The 16,380-nt window shown below is 37.6% G+C and overlaps 2 protein-coding genes and 1 long non-coding RNA gene across 3 annotated transcripts; 1 reads left to right on the top strand and 2 right to left on the bottom strand.

Annotated features, from left to right (window-relative positions):
• The first annotated feature begins 157 nt into the window (after positions 1-157).
• On the top strand, positions 158-2,917 carry LOC134304264 (uncharacterized). Its single transcript, XR_010007796.1, has 3 exons — positions 158-259; positions 335-393; positions 2,796-2,917. It is a non-coding gene; the product is annotated as an uncharacterized LOC134304264 (long non-coding RNA).
• cdca9 (cell division cycle associated 9) lies at positions 717-2,867 on the bottom strand. The gene is made up of 10 exons (XM_062989859.1): positions 2,750-2,867; positions 2,478-2,609; positions 2,350-2,390; positions 2,189-2,240; positions 1,855-1,925; positions 1,736-1,785; positions 1,558-1,644; positions 1,073-1,145; positions 909-995; positions 717-821 (listed from the first exon to the last, which is right to left on the bottom strand). The coding sequence occupies exons 1-10, from the start codon at positions 2,865-2,867 to the stop codon at positions 771-773; spliced, it is 762 nt and encodes a 253-aa protein (XP_062845929.1). The 3' UTR covers positions 717-770.
• Positions 2,918-3,227: 310 nt separating the features above from the next.
• gpt2 (glutamic pyruvate transaminase (alanine aminotransferase) 2) lies at positions 3,228-14,115 on the bottom strand. The gene is made up of 11 exons (XM_062989584.1): positions 13,590-14,115; positions 11,913-12,002; positions 10,091-10,199; positions 9,672-9,805; positions 9,144-9,387; positions 8,841-8,920; positions 8,502-8,638; positions 7,134-7,308; positions 6,793-6,948; positions 6,406-6,518; positions 3,228-5,900 (listed from the first exon to the last, which is right to left on the bottom strand). The coding sequence occupies exons 1-11, from the start codon at positions 13,881-13,883 to the stop codon at positions 5,804-5,806; spliced, it is 1,629 nt and encodes a 542-aa protein (XP_062845654.1). The 5' UTR covers positions 13,884-14,115; the 3' UTR covers positions 3,228-5,803.
• Positions 14,116-16,380: the final 2,265 nt, after the last annotated feature.

Genomic DNA, 16,380 nt, shown 5'->3' with positions numbered 1-16,380 from the left:
TGGAGGAGACCACTTTCGTTATATTTGTCCAGTAATCAGGATTCTATGTTGTTTAACATATCTCATCTAAAGAGTACTGAAGAATAGTGTTTATTTATTGCACTTGCTTATTATTAATAACATTATTAGTGTTTGATTAAAGTGCAAGTAGTTTAATTCTTTATTACGCTCAGCTTTTATTCACAGTGAATCATTATGAGGAAGAGGAAGGGTGGCAGTGATGATACTTTTCTCAGCAGCTTCAGAAAAAAAAGGAAAAGTAAGTCGAGAGCCGATCAGATATAGTGATATCAGTTTAGTTTTAATATTGATGTGTTCACTCTGGTGCATTTAGGGACGAGAGAAAGTGAGAGAGTACAGGGATGCAGACAGGAAAGTGAGCAGGTGACGGAGGTGAGTGAGAAAGGGATTAGAACATAAAACCAAATGAGAGAGGGCTGGAGAAGAGAGGTCATCCAATCACAGAACAGCATCAGATCTGCTGCTGATGAGCACTTCAGTCATGTTGAGTGGGTGTAGCTTTAGTTTAGCACATTTGGCTATTTTCTAATCTGTGTTTGCTTTTACTTTAATTATGAAGATTTCAGGGTTTACTGTTCTTGTGGCATGAGTTAGCACTTCATGTTTTTAAATTATTCACCTCTAACTCTGAGCATGGCTACACATTTCTAATAAGAATGCAGTCCACAATCACTCCAGTAAAAACAAACCTTTAATATTATTTATATAGTTTTTCCACATTAAAATATTCATGATCAAGTTAAAGCACATCAGTGGGTATTATTCATCCTGACTTTGTTGCACAGGTAATCCATCAGATTCTGCAAAATAAAAAAAACCCAAAAGATAAAGACTTAGTCAAAACAGGTGCATAATTTGCATTTAAGCATTTAAAAACAGGTACAAACCCTAATCTTTTGCATCTGACATAAAGCCAAATCATCCAGAAGTTCGAGTTTAACTTCATCTTTATTTTCCTCTGACAGAAACAGCGTCTGTACAAACAGGATCTACGTTATCATCTCGTTTGATTAAAAAGAAAACACACAAATCGATTAGGAGTCACACGTACCTCTCCTAGAGACGTGGTAATGGTGGCTGTAGCCAGTCCTGACAGATCGTCGCTTAGACAGCGGCTCGGTAATCTGAAATAAATCAGTAAACAAACATTAAAGAATACAATTTAATCTTCTAACCTCCATGTTAATCAAACATGATTAGTTTCTTATAAACCAGCACAAGCTAACCAGTGAATGTGAACTGCTTAGGTTTGGTCAGGGTTGAAGTGGCTCCAGAGCTTATCCTCATTACCACATGGTTAGGTTAACAGCCCATCATACTAATACCTATGGACAAGTCTGCATGGGTTCCATCCCATCTCCCAAAATGGTAATGGATGGATTGCAGACAAGAACATGCCAAATTCCACCCAGACTTTGAACAAAGTTGTGGAACTACCATTAATGTGTGAAGTGAAACCCTGTACTGATACAACAGGACAACCAGGACTTCTGTAAGTGGGGCAAATGCTGAGATGAAGGATCCTATAGGTCTTACCTCATTTTGCCACTAAACCGAAGTGCCTGGTCGCTCAGTTTCATCACTCGACCTTGGGTTCTTTTGGCACTTATCGTTGACGCACATCTATCAAAGACAATCCAGATCATTCAGTTTGCATACACGCTACATGAAAAATGGTCTGGGATGGCATGTTTGTTTGCAAAATAAATCATACCTCATATTTCCTGTGCTGTTACTGTGCTGCATTTTCTTCTTGGGACGTTTCTGTGAAGGTATTCTGTCAGATATCGGCTATAAAAACACTGATTAATACTGTATGTGTACGGTTTTTACCTTGTTACCATCATCTGACTTGACCTGACCTGTGGATCTTTTTGATGTGGCTGAAATGTTACTCGATTCACCTGAACAGCAGTCAGATTTAGGTACTTAAAGAAAAAACAATTGTATAAAATACAGTTGAACACAGTCGTGGACAATTTAGTATCTCCAATTCACCTCACTTGCACGCTTTGGACTGTGGGAGGAAACCGGAGCTCCTGGAGGAAACCCACACAGACACGGGGAGAACATGCAACATGCAGGCGACAGTGCTACACACCGAGCCACTGTGCCGCCCAAGGAAATTGTGTGCGATAGAAACTGGTGTTTGTGTGCAGACGTTCACCTCTTTTGCTGGGTTTCCTGCTAAGAGGCTTGTTCATCTCTGGAGATGCAGACTGTAAAACAGAAAAACACAAGCAAACATAGAAAACTTGCTTTAAATTAAACAGGTACAGAACTATAGTTACTGTGAGCGAACAGCAGATGAAGACATTTGACACTCACAGTGATGGCCATCGTTACCTCTCCAACTGAAGCTTCCTGCACTGAACACACCACCACATAAAACCACATAAACCAAGAGTTTGTTACAGTCATAATCTTTAAAAACTAAATGACTGAACGTAACCTACCACTCAGTAAATCTTTTATCAGAGTGGTGTGGAGGGACTGAGGCAGCTTCAACATTTCGATCTTAAACACTCGATCCAGAGTCGCCAGTAATTTGTCCAGTTTGGCCTCCATCTCGTTCACTCGCTCTTGTGCTGTTGTGGAAAAGAAGCTCGAGTTATACAGACGTACAGTCAGTTCAAGGGAAGATGTTTAATAATAGAAAGCAGTGAAAAATAAAATAAATAAGGGGGGGGTGTATTTTATTTCTATGTATTTATATAATTAACCCGACCTTCTTTTTCAAACTGCTGAATGAACAGTTCTTTCCTCTTTCTCAGTTTATCAGCTGCCTGATCTTGCAGGAGACCCTCAGATCCCTTAGCACCCCGCCGAGTTCTTCTGGTGGCCATGTTGACAAAAATCTCACCCCTCTGATTCGTCCTGCATTTAAACAAACCTAAGCAGGTGATTAGCTGCAGGTGCTGCCACACCTCAATGGGCAGGTACTCTATACAGGAAAGAACGTTCTCAGACTTGTAAGGGACCAGTATTGATTTAAACCAGTCATTTATTAAAATAGATCATTTATTAATTTAGATTAAATTTAAAGTTAATTCATTATTGTAATAAATGTGTTTGTATCTGGTCCAGTGCATCTTATTAAGCTGCAGCCAAACCCAAACCTCAGTTCATCCTTTGCTCACTACACATTACTAATAACATGCAAATCTGAAGAATTTTATTTATTTATTTAAGATTTTACCGTCATTTTTACACACTTTGGTTACATTCATGACAGGACAGGTAGTTACTGCTTACACAAGATTCATCAGTTCAAGTTTTTTATTGTCAAACACAGTCACGTCTTTGTACTGTGGCAAATTATAGACCAACAAATAGGTGATTTAACAGTCTTAGCTTTATTGACAGCTTTATTTTGGCATTCAGACATTCGTTATTTACATCAGATTAGTAAAATTAGTCTTTTAGTACTTATTACATGTAAAAAGCAAAGCAAAGGCAAAGTGACCAGACGAAGGACAGTGGATGAAACAGTACATCACATCTTTAAACGCAGTTTGCTTGATAAATTTGAAATCTATTGACAATTAAAGGCATCTTACTGGAGTGAAGAGACTTTTAAACAGAGGCGTGTGCCAATGATCAGTTACACAATTTGTTAATTTGATCAGTGCTGTGATGGGTCTGGTGCCACCCAGAAACACTAGGCCCATGGTGGGACAGTCGCCTTTTACTGCAGCCAATTTTTCTTTTGTATGGTCCTAGGTTGAAACCTCCAAGGACGCCCATGTGAACAGTGGGAGAACATGTGAAAGTCTTTACAGACAGCGACCAGAGGTAGGGATTGAAACCAGTTTTACAAAAATGTGAATTTTATGACAAATAGTATTCTCATGGGCACATTTAACTTTGCCACTAACCTGAAGTTTCTAGCTAGTCAGCATTTGTACACAGTTCACTGAATAAGGAATCCTCTTTTAATGCATGATATTGAAAAAAGACACAACATGACAGTTAATATGATAAACCAGTGTATCATCAACACGTCAGCTCAAGATAAGATCTCATCACGCTGGTAAACCGGTTAAATGTCATAATATGCATTATTTGCAAACTCTAAGCAAATGCAAACTTTAATAATCAAAAACATACATCAGTACAAATCTAAATACAAACCACAGTTCCAAAAAAAGTCAGGACAGTGTGTGAAATAAAAAATATGAACAGATTTCTAAATCCACCTTGAATCATATTTAAATCAAAACAGTACAAAAATACACAATTAGCTTTGTTCTTTTTAATTATGAATTATTGTTAAATCAATGGCTGCACATTTGTGAGGGCACCATTTCTGCCTCATATCAGCAACAAATGCTGCATTATCGGAGTGCATGTGCTAGACTAATTGCACTTTTTTTTCTCTTATTAACGTGTTTATTCTGCTCAGACTTTGTTGAAACTGATTTGTAGATGAACAGATGAGTGCAGTAACAGTAAACATAATAAAGACAAAACCAAAAGGTAAAGACAGTCAACAAAAATAGATATATAGCAGAGATGCTCCCTGATCAACTGTAACAGAAACAGGAACTATATATGGCACGCAAGACATTAAATGGCACTTAGAAAATGTATCATAATCATGAAAGGCTTTTAAATTCACATTAAAACAATCTAATTGTGCGTAACTCAGATAATGTTGCATAAACATGTCCCGGGGAGTGCAAATATTCTCATAAAAGTTTCGGCTAATAGAACATACAGAAATATGAGCATGTAATCGGTTAATATGAAATATTTATACTTTATTTATTTCATGATGAAGCATGTTGCCCTGGTTTATGAGCCCCATATGGTAATGCTTATGAATAAAAATAACATTAATCACATCTTTTTCTGTTGCACTGGTTGGTTTTGTTGTGTAACCACACAAACATTAACTTCTCTTAATGAAATGATGCCAAAATTATTAAATACCGGGAGTGCAATAAGTCTGAGAACGTTTCTCATGATATCATAGACTGTTGCTTCTCAGACTTCAGTGCATCAGGACACGTTTAAATATATAGATATACAGTAAATGCGCTGTAACATAATATATGGGACAGTAACATGTTTTATTTATTATTTAATGTTTCACTGTGGCCGTGCATAAGGAGATAAAGCAGCTCCAAAACGTTACGACCTTATTTAATATTGAATATTAGTACCGCATTATGATTACCAGTGCAAACTTAAATGTCGAGCTAAATTAGTGCAATCGTTATAAAACTAGGATAATGATGCTACAAAACTTAAATATGACATTGTGCGCACGTTCTCTGCATCAAATGTTTTGTGAACTGAAGTTTAAACCCCCTGGTTTACACATATGCTCGTGAAACTAAACGTTCTAAGCCCACATTACCCATCACTGATTCATTTATCTAACTATTTAGTGCTTAGGAGCGTCCAATCACCATATATTCTTCACAGTTAGTCCACCTTCGGAGGATATGCTTTATTTACTAAATAACCGTTCTTCTTTTTCGTAGGACAGGTGGAGCACAAAATAGCTTTTCTGTAAAATACAGAGAAAATGAGCAGCTCTTATCACACCCCATAAAAAGGGTCGGTTAAACATTTATGCTTTACTGTTTAATCATTCAAACCCTACTGATATCGATCCCGTTCCTTTATACCCCTGGGGCACAAAGGCACAAATAGTCGCAATGAAAAAAAGAGCAGAAAAGGTAGAAAAGGTGCTTAACACTACAGTACTAGTACTATGTCTGGTTAGTGTGTTAAGCATCGTTGGTGGAGCATCCTGGTTTTAGATTGCAGCTTAAACATCCGAGTACTTCTTGAGAAACCTGACGTGAAAATCCTTTACTTTCTCCAGCAGCACCTTCAGCTTTTCAGGAGATGGTAGGATGGTCATTCTGAAAGGAAAAACATAAGTAATAAATGAATAAAGGAGTGCTGGAGCTGTGATATCCTGTCTTGTTCTTTAGAGTTTGAGAATGTGCACATGAGCACCGACTTTCCAGTCTGTCCATTAATGGGATGAGCAAATAAGCTGCTCATTTTGTTATTTGCCCATTTTTACACTCATTGCATAAAAAAGGGCACAAATTTCAGGCAGAACATTAATATACATCGATTTTTAGAATTGAATTGATTTGCATCCCAGGTCTGCGAACTCCATGCTCTGTAGGTTTTGTATATAATACAGAAAAGTAATATAATAAATATCAGCATTTAAGATGCTTCTATAAAACGCCAGCTTACCATGGAGTTCATGTTTTGCCAAATGTAAGTAAAATAAAACAGGTTTGAACTTACAAATAGAATTCAATTGAAATAAACTTAAAAATAACAATAGTTGCTACCTTTATTCTTTTCTGCCGGTTTTATCAGTATTATTTGTTAACGTGGTTAAAGTACCTGAAGTGGTAGGTGCCCTCTCTCTGCCCAAAGCCGCTGCCGGGTACCACACAGATGCCAGTCTCCTCCAGCAAGCGCAGACAGTACATCATGTCTGGCTGCATCCCCAAAGTCTGCACACGATCAACACATGTTCAATTCATTTACCATCAGAACAGATTCACATCACTGTGAGTAATAAATCTAATAGATTTACATTTGTGCCGTTTAACAGATGCAGTTACAGTTATGACCGAATATCATGAAAACAACTGAGGGTTAAGTGCCTTGGTGGTGGTGGGGATAGACCCAGTAACCTTCTAATTACTAGTCCAGTACATTAAGCACCTAGGAAATCCAGAACTGCTCCCTGTTAGCTATCGAAGATCTTCCATGAAGAGAACATACCTTGGCCTCCTCCACCGCTTTGGGAGGAATGAAAATCTGTGGGAAAGCGTACATGGCGCCCTGTACGGGGTTACACTTGATCCCGGGTACAGCGTTGAGGATCTGTTCTGTTAACTTTGCCCTCTGTGCCAAATCTCCCAGCACTGCTGCCTTTTCCTGAAAAATAATCATCCACACAAAGTAAACGATCACGTCACTGGAACAGAACTGAAACGTTTGCCAATTACTTACAAACAGACACCTAATAAGAAATTGTACACAATCCTAATATGACAACCAAAGTCTGTACCAAAATGTTAAACAAAGAAATGTTTTCATTTTCCTCCAGCAGTAACACTGACCTTGTGGAACTGAGTGTAAGAGGGCTCGTCCGGTAGAGGAGGATTCACAACCACATCCATGGCGGCCTGACCAGCCACAGCAGGGCACAGTCTCACCGAGAGCAGCTTTATCAGCTGGGCCTTGACTTCTGGATCCAGGTTAACCACCTCCATGTAGCCACCTCTGAATCCACATCTGATGAACACACGTTTCAATTATAAACATAGTCTATAGAACTAGTTGTTGTGGAAAAAATTCCTACCTTGGAGAAGTAATAGTATAAAAAGGGATCGAGTATAATTCCCAGCAGGAATCTTTATTTTATGCTAGTTTTATTGGTATTATATTATTAAGGAATGTGATGATTATTTCTGTATTATCTCGTGTAAGAGTTTCTTTTAATGTATTGGGCGTGTGTAGTCTTGTTGTACTTTGGGCGTTTATTCAGGATGTGTTTTATGGTGATAAGTATCTGACATTCTTTGTGAAGTCTGGGCTCCTCTCCTAGTATTAAATGTCCAAATCATCATTCCATTATTTACAGCTTTTTAGCAGCCACTTGATTCTTGTATGTAATATAAACAATTCACCTTTGAACATGTTTTTGGAAGGTGTGAGGAACCAAAGTACTCGGAGGAATGCTAGGCAGACAGTATAGAATGGGCCACATTAGCGTATAACAAGAGACCTGAAGTACTGAAGTTGCAGACATGCTTGTCTGTGTTGCACATTGCAAAAGATTCACAGGTTATACGTTCAAAACTCCATGCTGCCTGCTGCACCACCGTGCCTGTCCTGAACACAGACGCTTATGTAGAAGCCATCAATAAGAAGATATAAAAATGATGCATGCTAGTGTGTAATAAGGCCTCATTCCTATTTATTCCTTCACCCACAGGTGAAGAGTGAACCATGTGGCCACCGTGTGCTGGTTGCATTTGACTTGTCATTAAAGAATCCTAATTATGTTCCAAAAATTATGTTATTGGCTGCTAACCGATTGGCACATCTGCAGCATTTTCAGCTTTATAAACAGCAACACCACACACAACACAAAGTCTGTGAGCTGAATCTGCTCAGCCGTTTTTAAAAATAGTCGCACTGTGTTGTTTTCAGTATCAGTGACCGTCCAGGATTAGATTCAGTCCAGTCTGCCTGCATTCTAGACTTAACACTGAAGCCTTTCCTGACTCTCTGGGGTTTTTTGCTTTTTTTATTTCTTTCCCCAAATGTCTCATGTTTGGGTTTGGTGTCGTATCAGTGGCCGTTTAGATGGCTGTGAATGCAGGATAAACTGTTACGTCATCTAAACGTTAGCTGAGATGGATTTCTGTGACAGCGGGGCAGAATTTGAGATCTGTGCTGACTTGACTGAAAGCTTTACTTACTCTCCAGTGTAACCTTTGGAGGTGGAGTGAAAGGAGGCCAGTTCCACATTGTTGTAGTACTCGGGTCCCATCTCGTACAGCACCTTCTTAAACGAATGGAACTGGCAGTCTGGGGCGTACACGTTCTCCTGGTATACCTGAGGGAGGGTAGGACATGAAGTTCTTGATTAATCAGTATTTATCAGTAAATTAGACATGCAAGCTTCATCCATCACTCTTAGTGTGGACATATTCTCTTATTAAGCATATTAAGTATGTAAGGGTCACACTGGAATGTAAGAAAACGAGCTGTTAACAGAGAAGCTGAGTCTCTTTACGCTGTAGGATCTTTATTTTTACCTCATCAGCCATAACAAAGAGGTTCTCCTCGTAGGCAAAGTGCAGCACGTCCTCGATACACTTCTTACTCTGAACCTGACCTGTTAATACACAAAAGAGAAGGAGACAGAGGGAGAGGAGGGCAAGAGACAGATTATGTTTAGTATAGAAATAGTTCTGATTTACCCCAGCGCCATAAAATGTCAGTTTTATTATATTAACTATTAATGTTGCTCTTTAATATAAGATCAACTACATTACTACATACATAGATGTTTTTAAAATTGGGACTACAAAGCCAGGCGTATAACACAAGGTATGTACCAGTAGGGTTTCCGGGATTAATGATGCAGATGACTCGAGGTCGGCAGTGCCCCTTGGCAGCCTGGTACGCTCTTTGTAGCTCGTTAACGTCCAGCGCCCAGCAGTTATCCTCGTCCAGGTAGTAGTTGATCTGTACGGCATCCAGCTCCGAGATGGCTGCCGAGTAAAGCGGGTACTGGGGAATAGGGATCATCACACCGGTCCGACTTCGGCCCTCGCCGGACACCAGCAGCTTCAGGATGTTCTGAGAAACAAACACAAGTTAACAAAAATAAACTAAAAGAATTCACAAACATTTACTTGAGATTTTGCTATTCGTCTATTTATAAAAAGTGCTGAATTAAAAAAAAAAGTATTAAGTACAGAATGATGGTGTTTAGTTCTGTTTTATTTTAGCCTTTCTGTGGGTGTAGATACATATATATGACACCTTTGGCTTTTAATAATAATACAAAAATAAAAAATGTATATGTTAACCAAAGTCAGGGCATCTGTCTCACTGTAATCTGCAGTGTTTGTGTTAGTTACCATAATGCCATCACTGGCACCGGTGGTGAGGAAGATGTTGTCTGGGTTGGACGGCACTCCCTGATCTCTCTGCTGGATGTAACCAGCGATGTCTTGCCGGATACAGTTCACCCCCTCACTGCCACTGTACGATCCTGAGAAAAACAATGTTTAGGCTCATCAGTCCACATAATATTGCCATAAAACTCTCTGATTGGCTCCAAGCCTCCTAGAACAAATGTGAGATTTTCCTTTTCATTAGACGCCTTGCAACTATTCCAGTTTCCCCCTTTCCTCCCATTTTTGTCTTGACCATATTTAGAGAAATGTTGTAAGCAATAAACAAACCTGTTTGAAAAGTAATTTCACACTGTGTGTAATGAGGTTATGGACATTTACACAATGTTAATACACAACGTTAACTATTTCTCTCTGCGTACCGATGCTTTGTCCCCCGCAGCCTTGCAAAATGCGCCGTGCTCTCCACTTTGCGTCCTCGGGAAAACTTGGGCTGTCCATGAGCTCGGGGTAAGTGCACAGAGCCACCACCTTCACAAACACACACACAAACCATTAACATATATATCATGATTTATAAATAATCACTGCTGCTTTTTATCAACTGCTGTTTCATTAAACTCCTCTATTGAATAGAATATAACAAGTCTAAGTAATAACGTACACACAGTTTAACACGTGGTATTAAGCTATGATATCAAGCACTATCAGATATGATAACAAACACTGGAGAGCTGTGAACACCTCTTCTGTGACGAATCTGCACAGAAGCTCTTTCTGTGGACCATATAAAGTTCACCTAACTGGTCACAGCTATGAGAGTCATGTTAGGCTATCCACATCTCATGGAATGTTTGTGAACCAGCCATTTATTTAACACACCATACCCCAGTCTCTGCTGAGCTATAGTAAGCTATGCTGCCTCAGCCATTCAGTAGTTCTGTATTTTGATTATGCTGAGTACTTAAAAATTGCAAAACAAGTCCAAAACAACTAACCGTGATGCTCTATTTTCATAGAACGATGAATACTTGCTTGAAAAAAGCTACAGATTCTCTTACACTGCACAAATTTCCCTTTCAAATGAACACAAACAGGGGAGGGAGGATTTCTTCATCTACCTCAGCTTGGCTTTGCTTTTGTAGCTTTATTGTATTACTGTTAGTTTAGCAGGCCTTTTAAATCAACCCTATAAATTCTGACCTACTTGATAGATCAGAATTCATGTACATTAATGTGCAAGCCTGACAGTACACGAGTGCCATGCTGCTCAGCCTAGGTGGCATGATATATTTACTGGAATATGTGTTCCTCTGTGCCACCTGCTAGGCAGCAGCGTCCTTTGTTCCATTCGGTAAAAGGCATCTCTGACGCAGTGGATCATTTATCACAGGGATTTACACACATCCAAGTCTGAACAAGGTCAACTGCTGCCACTTTATTCCAGTTCAGAATAAACTCAAACAAGAGCAGGCATATAATATATACCTATGAAGTTATGATTATGGGTTTTAACTGTTGGTCTGAATTTTGTTTTGATCGTCTTTCCTGTTATTCCTGAAATAATGCATAATGCAACTGGCTTGGATTAGGTTTATGTTATAAATACTGGATCAGCCAATACCCAAAGCTTTGATATCAGTAACAGACAAAATACTAAAGTGAGTGTAGAACTTGAATTAGTTTAACCCTAAATTAACCCTAAAGTATTTATTTTTCAAGGACTCCCAGTCACATTTATTAAATTCATAGTTGTGCATTACCACAGAGGACATGCAATTCATCAGTGTTCACTCAGATGGTTTAAATAAACATAAACCCACAAGAGCGTAAATAAAAATACAGATCACGGGACAGAGCGATGGCACATTTCCATTTCTAGCATAGTAAGTGTTTAATGAAGCATGTTAGTACAGTTCCTTAAAAACAGCTACGTACTCATTATCCAAATACCCAAACCCTTTTACAAAGCCGGCATTTTGCTTACAATATAAAGCTTTAATGTGCTTGGCTTTGTGTACTCAGCTTAGAGTGCATGTCAGATCATGAAGCAGTTTACTTTCTAAACATTACACCTCCCACATGCACCGTCCTTCAGGGCTGAAACTTTTCTGGTCGTTCCAGATGACGTTCCTCCGATGCTTCATGAGAACAGTGACAGCGAGGAACAACAGCTGCACAGTTTCCTATCTGTGCCATAATCATAATAATAATAATAATCACGCCCCAACACCGCCAGCTCACCTGTCTGAGGAATGTAATTGGCTGTTGTCCCATGGCATGAGCATCTCCGATGTTGGCTTTAATCACCTCAGTGAAGGGCTTCTTACCCCCCTGTAAGAAAGAGAGAAGGATGTTTAAAACAACGTTACACTTTAATGTGAGTGATTTACGACATCGTAATGTTTAGTAAACTCTGAGTGAAAAAAAAACAATGTTTACTGAGATTAAAACGCCTAGTGTTGTTTATAGTGGTGAACCTGTGTACTGAGCATACACCACATGTAGCCAGTGTTAAACCAGAATGTTTTCTCAGCCATTTATTGTTGGTTGGAAGAACGACTAACACAAATAATGACTAAATAAAAACTATTTCACTTGTAATGTATTAAACAGACATTTCTTTGGTGCATTTCTTTATCTGATTAGTTGTAAATCCAGTATGAGCTAGTAAGGTATGCAGAATAGAGGACTACTTAACAAACCTGGTGATTGCAGATTAATAGTGTGCATGTAAACAAAGTCTTCATTCCATATCATGTGCATATTGAGTATGTGTGTTGGACAGGGTCTAGTCATGCGTTTAACGTCTCTCCTGTCATCAGCTTACCCTCCGTTCATTCAGATCATGCCATCCAACACAAGAAAGCCGTGCCTCAGTGCCAGTGAAAGTCAGGTGGCTGACGGTCAAGTGTGTGGACTGGAAAAGTGGGCAGCTAAAGAATTACCTCACCATGGCCAGCAGAAAAGCTCCTGTTACAGGGCTAAAATAAAAACTCTGCCATCGTTCATCCAGGATTCAGTGTGTTAACAGGCAAATCCATGTTACAGACAGAGAAGCTGGTGTAAGAAAATTCTAAGTAGGCAACATATCTGCTTCAGTGGCATGTTTTCATACTGCAGAAGAACACATGCCAGTATAGAAGCATTCACGGAATGTGTGCGGTCTACTTTTACTGTTCCAAGCTTTCTGAAGCACAGCCACCACGGCTGTTATGAAAAGAAGAGCTGAGTGGTAATTTCTTTATGGTTTCCCCTGAGTTGATGTCTTAAAGCACAAAATATTTATAATTAAAAAACAATAGATTTCCATTAATACTAGATGTGGTTGCAAGAAATGCTGTAGTGTGGAAATATAATAGTGTTTATACATTTAAAAGCCATAGAGATGAGTTAAAAACGGTTCATATTATATTAATTAATTCTCATTTATATTTCATCCTAATCAGGGTGTATCCTAAATCCACCACGAAACCCTGGGTGCAAGGTGGGACTACATCTTGGACAGTGCACGAAATTACTGGGCAGTACACTCACACTGACTGGACCACACATGAGGGCCATTTAGAGTTGTCTATTCATTATCTTTATGTACTGATGTACTGAAAAAGTGGCACCAAGATAGAAATAAATAAATAAATAAATAAAACATCTCAAACATAGGGACTTGAACTCAGATTCTGGGTAACCATGTTGCTGTGGGGCACCCACTTTACCACCTGCACCACCATGCCACATTTAGGTTGTACTGGAATCTAAATAGGAAGGGTACAGAAATCCAATGCACTGTCTACCCTAGGTTCTGTTTGTTGGTGCTGCAGCTACTGAAGAGATTCAACACAGTATGGTGCAACTTGTAACCCACACTTATGCCAGGGCTTCATGCCAATCCTGTTGTACAGCAGTGCGGTGGGCACTCACCTGCTGGAGGTATTTCTCGATCTCAGCAGCCTTGATCACAATAGGTCCTCTCACAGCGTACTCTACAGCTTTCACCTGCGGGTTCAGGTTCTCCATGGTCAGGGTCTTCTCTCTCAGCTTCTCCTTCTCCAGAACTGCTGATGCTGCAGTAGCCTCGGCGGTACTCTGCCACCTCAGCCCGCTCTTTCTCCCCGGACCAGGCCATTTAGCACCACCGCTGCTGCCCACACTGGCACACTGATCCAGAGCTCCTGCTACCAGTGCCCGATGGGACAGAGACTGCAGCCTGTACATGATCGGTTGTTTACAGACTGATGGGAAGATTTCCAGATAGAACAGGATCCTCTTTATCCAGTAATAAAGCGGAAGTATGTTTTCTTCGCTTTATGTGCGTCGTACTGAACAAAATAAGCTTAATGTATTTATCTAAATAAGAATTTTTATCTTCCGTATCTTCAACACAAAGCCAACATGCGTGAAGTCGTCAGATCCTCAGTCACACTTCATCTCCAGAGCCAGCCGCCAGTCTAGCATTTCATCAGCCCGTAACATGAGACGCCTGTATGTTCTCTGATGGGTAATGTAGTTTTATATATACATTTTCTACACTAGGAAGCATCGCTGGTTGAAAGGACTACAAATCCCAGGAGCACATTGCTTATGACGTGCCAAGGGTTCGTCACTCCGATTGGCTGATCGCACCACACCTCCACAATTAAAAACCATTATTTATGTTTATTTTTAGAGAAAAAAAACTTTAGTAATAACAACATTTTATTGTTAATATTATTATTTTATGTTTTGCCACAGTTTATTATTATTATTATTATCATCATTGTTTTATTTAATTTTATGTTTTACCACAGTTTATTATTATTATTGTTTTATTTTATTTTTATGTTTTACCACATTTTATTGCTATTATTATTATTATTGTTTTATTTCATTTTTATGTTTTACCACAGTTTATTATTATTAATAATATTATTATTATTGTTTTGTTTTATTTTTGTTTTACCACATTTTATTGCTATTATTATTATTATTATTATTGTTTTATTTCATTTTTATGTTTTACCACATTTTATTGCTATTATTATTATTATTACTGTTTTATTTTATTTTTATGTTTTACCACAGTTTATTGCTATTATTATTATTATTATTATTATTGTTTTATTTCATTTTTATGTTTTACCACATTTTATTATTATTATTGTTATTGTTTTATTTCATTTTTATGTTTTACCACAGTTTATTATTATTAATAATATTATTATTATTGTTTTGTTTTATTTTTGTTTTACCACATTTTATTGCTATTATTATTATTATTATTATTGTTTTATTTCATTTTTATGTTTTACCACATTTTATTGCTATTATTATTATTATTACTGTTTTATTTTATTTTTATGTTTTACCACAGTTTATTGCTATTATTATTAATATTATTATTATTGTTTTATTTCATTTTTATGTTTTACCACAGTTTATTATTATTAATATTATTATTACTGTTTTATTTCATTTTTATGTTTTACCACATTTTATTATTATTACTGTTGTTGTTTTATTTTATTTTTATGTTTTACCACAGTTTATTATTAATAATATTATTATTGTTGTTGTTTTATTTTTAAGTTTTACCACCGTTTTATCCTGGTCAGGGTCGTGGAGGGTCCTGTTTTCAAGGAATCACTGCGCACAATGCAGTACCACACCCATGACAGGACGCCAATCTATTGCAGAGCTTACACAATACATACATAAGAACAACTGTGATAACGATTTGTGTTATCGTATTTGGAAACCTGAGTTCAGTTTCTGTGTTTGAGTTTGGTATGTTCTCCCCTCGTTGTGGTAGATCAGGCTCTCCTTCTATCAGCAGCAGCAGCAGCGCGAGACTGGTTCTGATTTCAAATTTAAATGTGTGCGCGCGCGAGCCGCAGTAACGGTCGTTTCTACTCAGCTCAACCGCCACACAGTTTACCTCAGAATCAGGTTAGTTTATATCCGATGTTTTTTTTATTAGATTTTAGTATATTTTAGAATTGTAGTGATTTTTAAAGAAGCAGCAGCTGTATTTTTTTATTATTCTACAAAAAATGTTGGCTAAAATACATTAATGTTGGTAGATTAACCGTTAGCCTATTAACCGTTTCCTTAGAGGAACTAGTAGAAAGTTTTCAAACAAATGCAGTGTTTAGGTAATTAAGCCATGTAAACTTATAATACTTATAATAAACTATAACAATATAGAATAAAACCTCGACTCATAACGTACTTCTAAAATCATTTAAGCTATATATTGTTTAAAAAGCTTCACAGTGCAGAGTTGATATAGTCAACTGCCTAGGGCGCCATTTAAAAAGGAGTAATGTTTTGTAAATGATATTTAATATCGTTCATAAAACAGTATTCAGTTGTTGAATCAAATCAAATCAAATCGTCCTGCTTTTTGTGCTACTGAATTACACATCTTATTAAATATATACTATAATCCCTGACTTGTATTCAGTGTACCTAGACTTGAATGAATTATTTTTGTAAATACCATAAAGACATAAAAAGGATTAAATACTTTAAAAATAAACACTGCCATCTGGTGTACCAATTTGGTATATGACCACATTGATGCAAGAAAGTTGTAAATACGATAATTCTGTTTTTAAATAATATTTTTTTTATTTATTTGTCATACATTTCACCTCAATGCATTTGTTTTTATAATAAGACAACTGATTAATTTATTTTAAATGGTTGATTTTTATAATATATACTTTCCATG

This window comes from Trichomycterus rosablanca, chromosome 27 (assembly GCF_030014385.1).
Source record: "Trichomycterus rosablanca isolate fTriRos1 chromosome 27, fTriRos1.hap1, whole genome shotgun sequence".
In the NCBI taxonomy this organism is placed as follows: Eukaryota; Metazoa; Chordata; class Actinopteri; order Siluriformes; family Trichomycteridae; genus Trichomycterus; species Trichomycterus rosablanca.
This window is presented reverse-complemented; position numbering and strand designations above follow the sequence as displayed.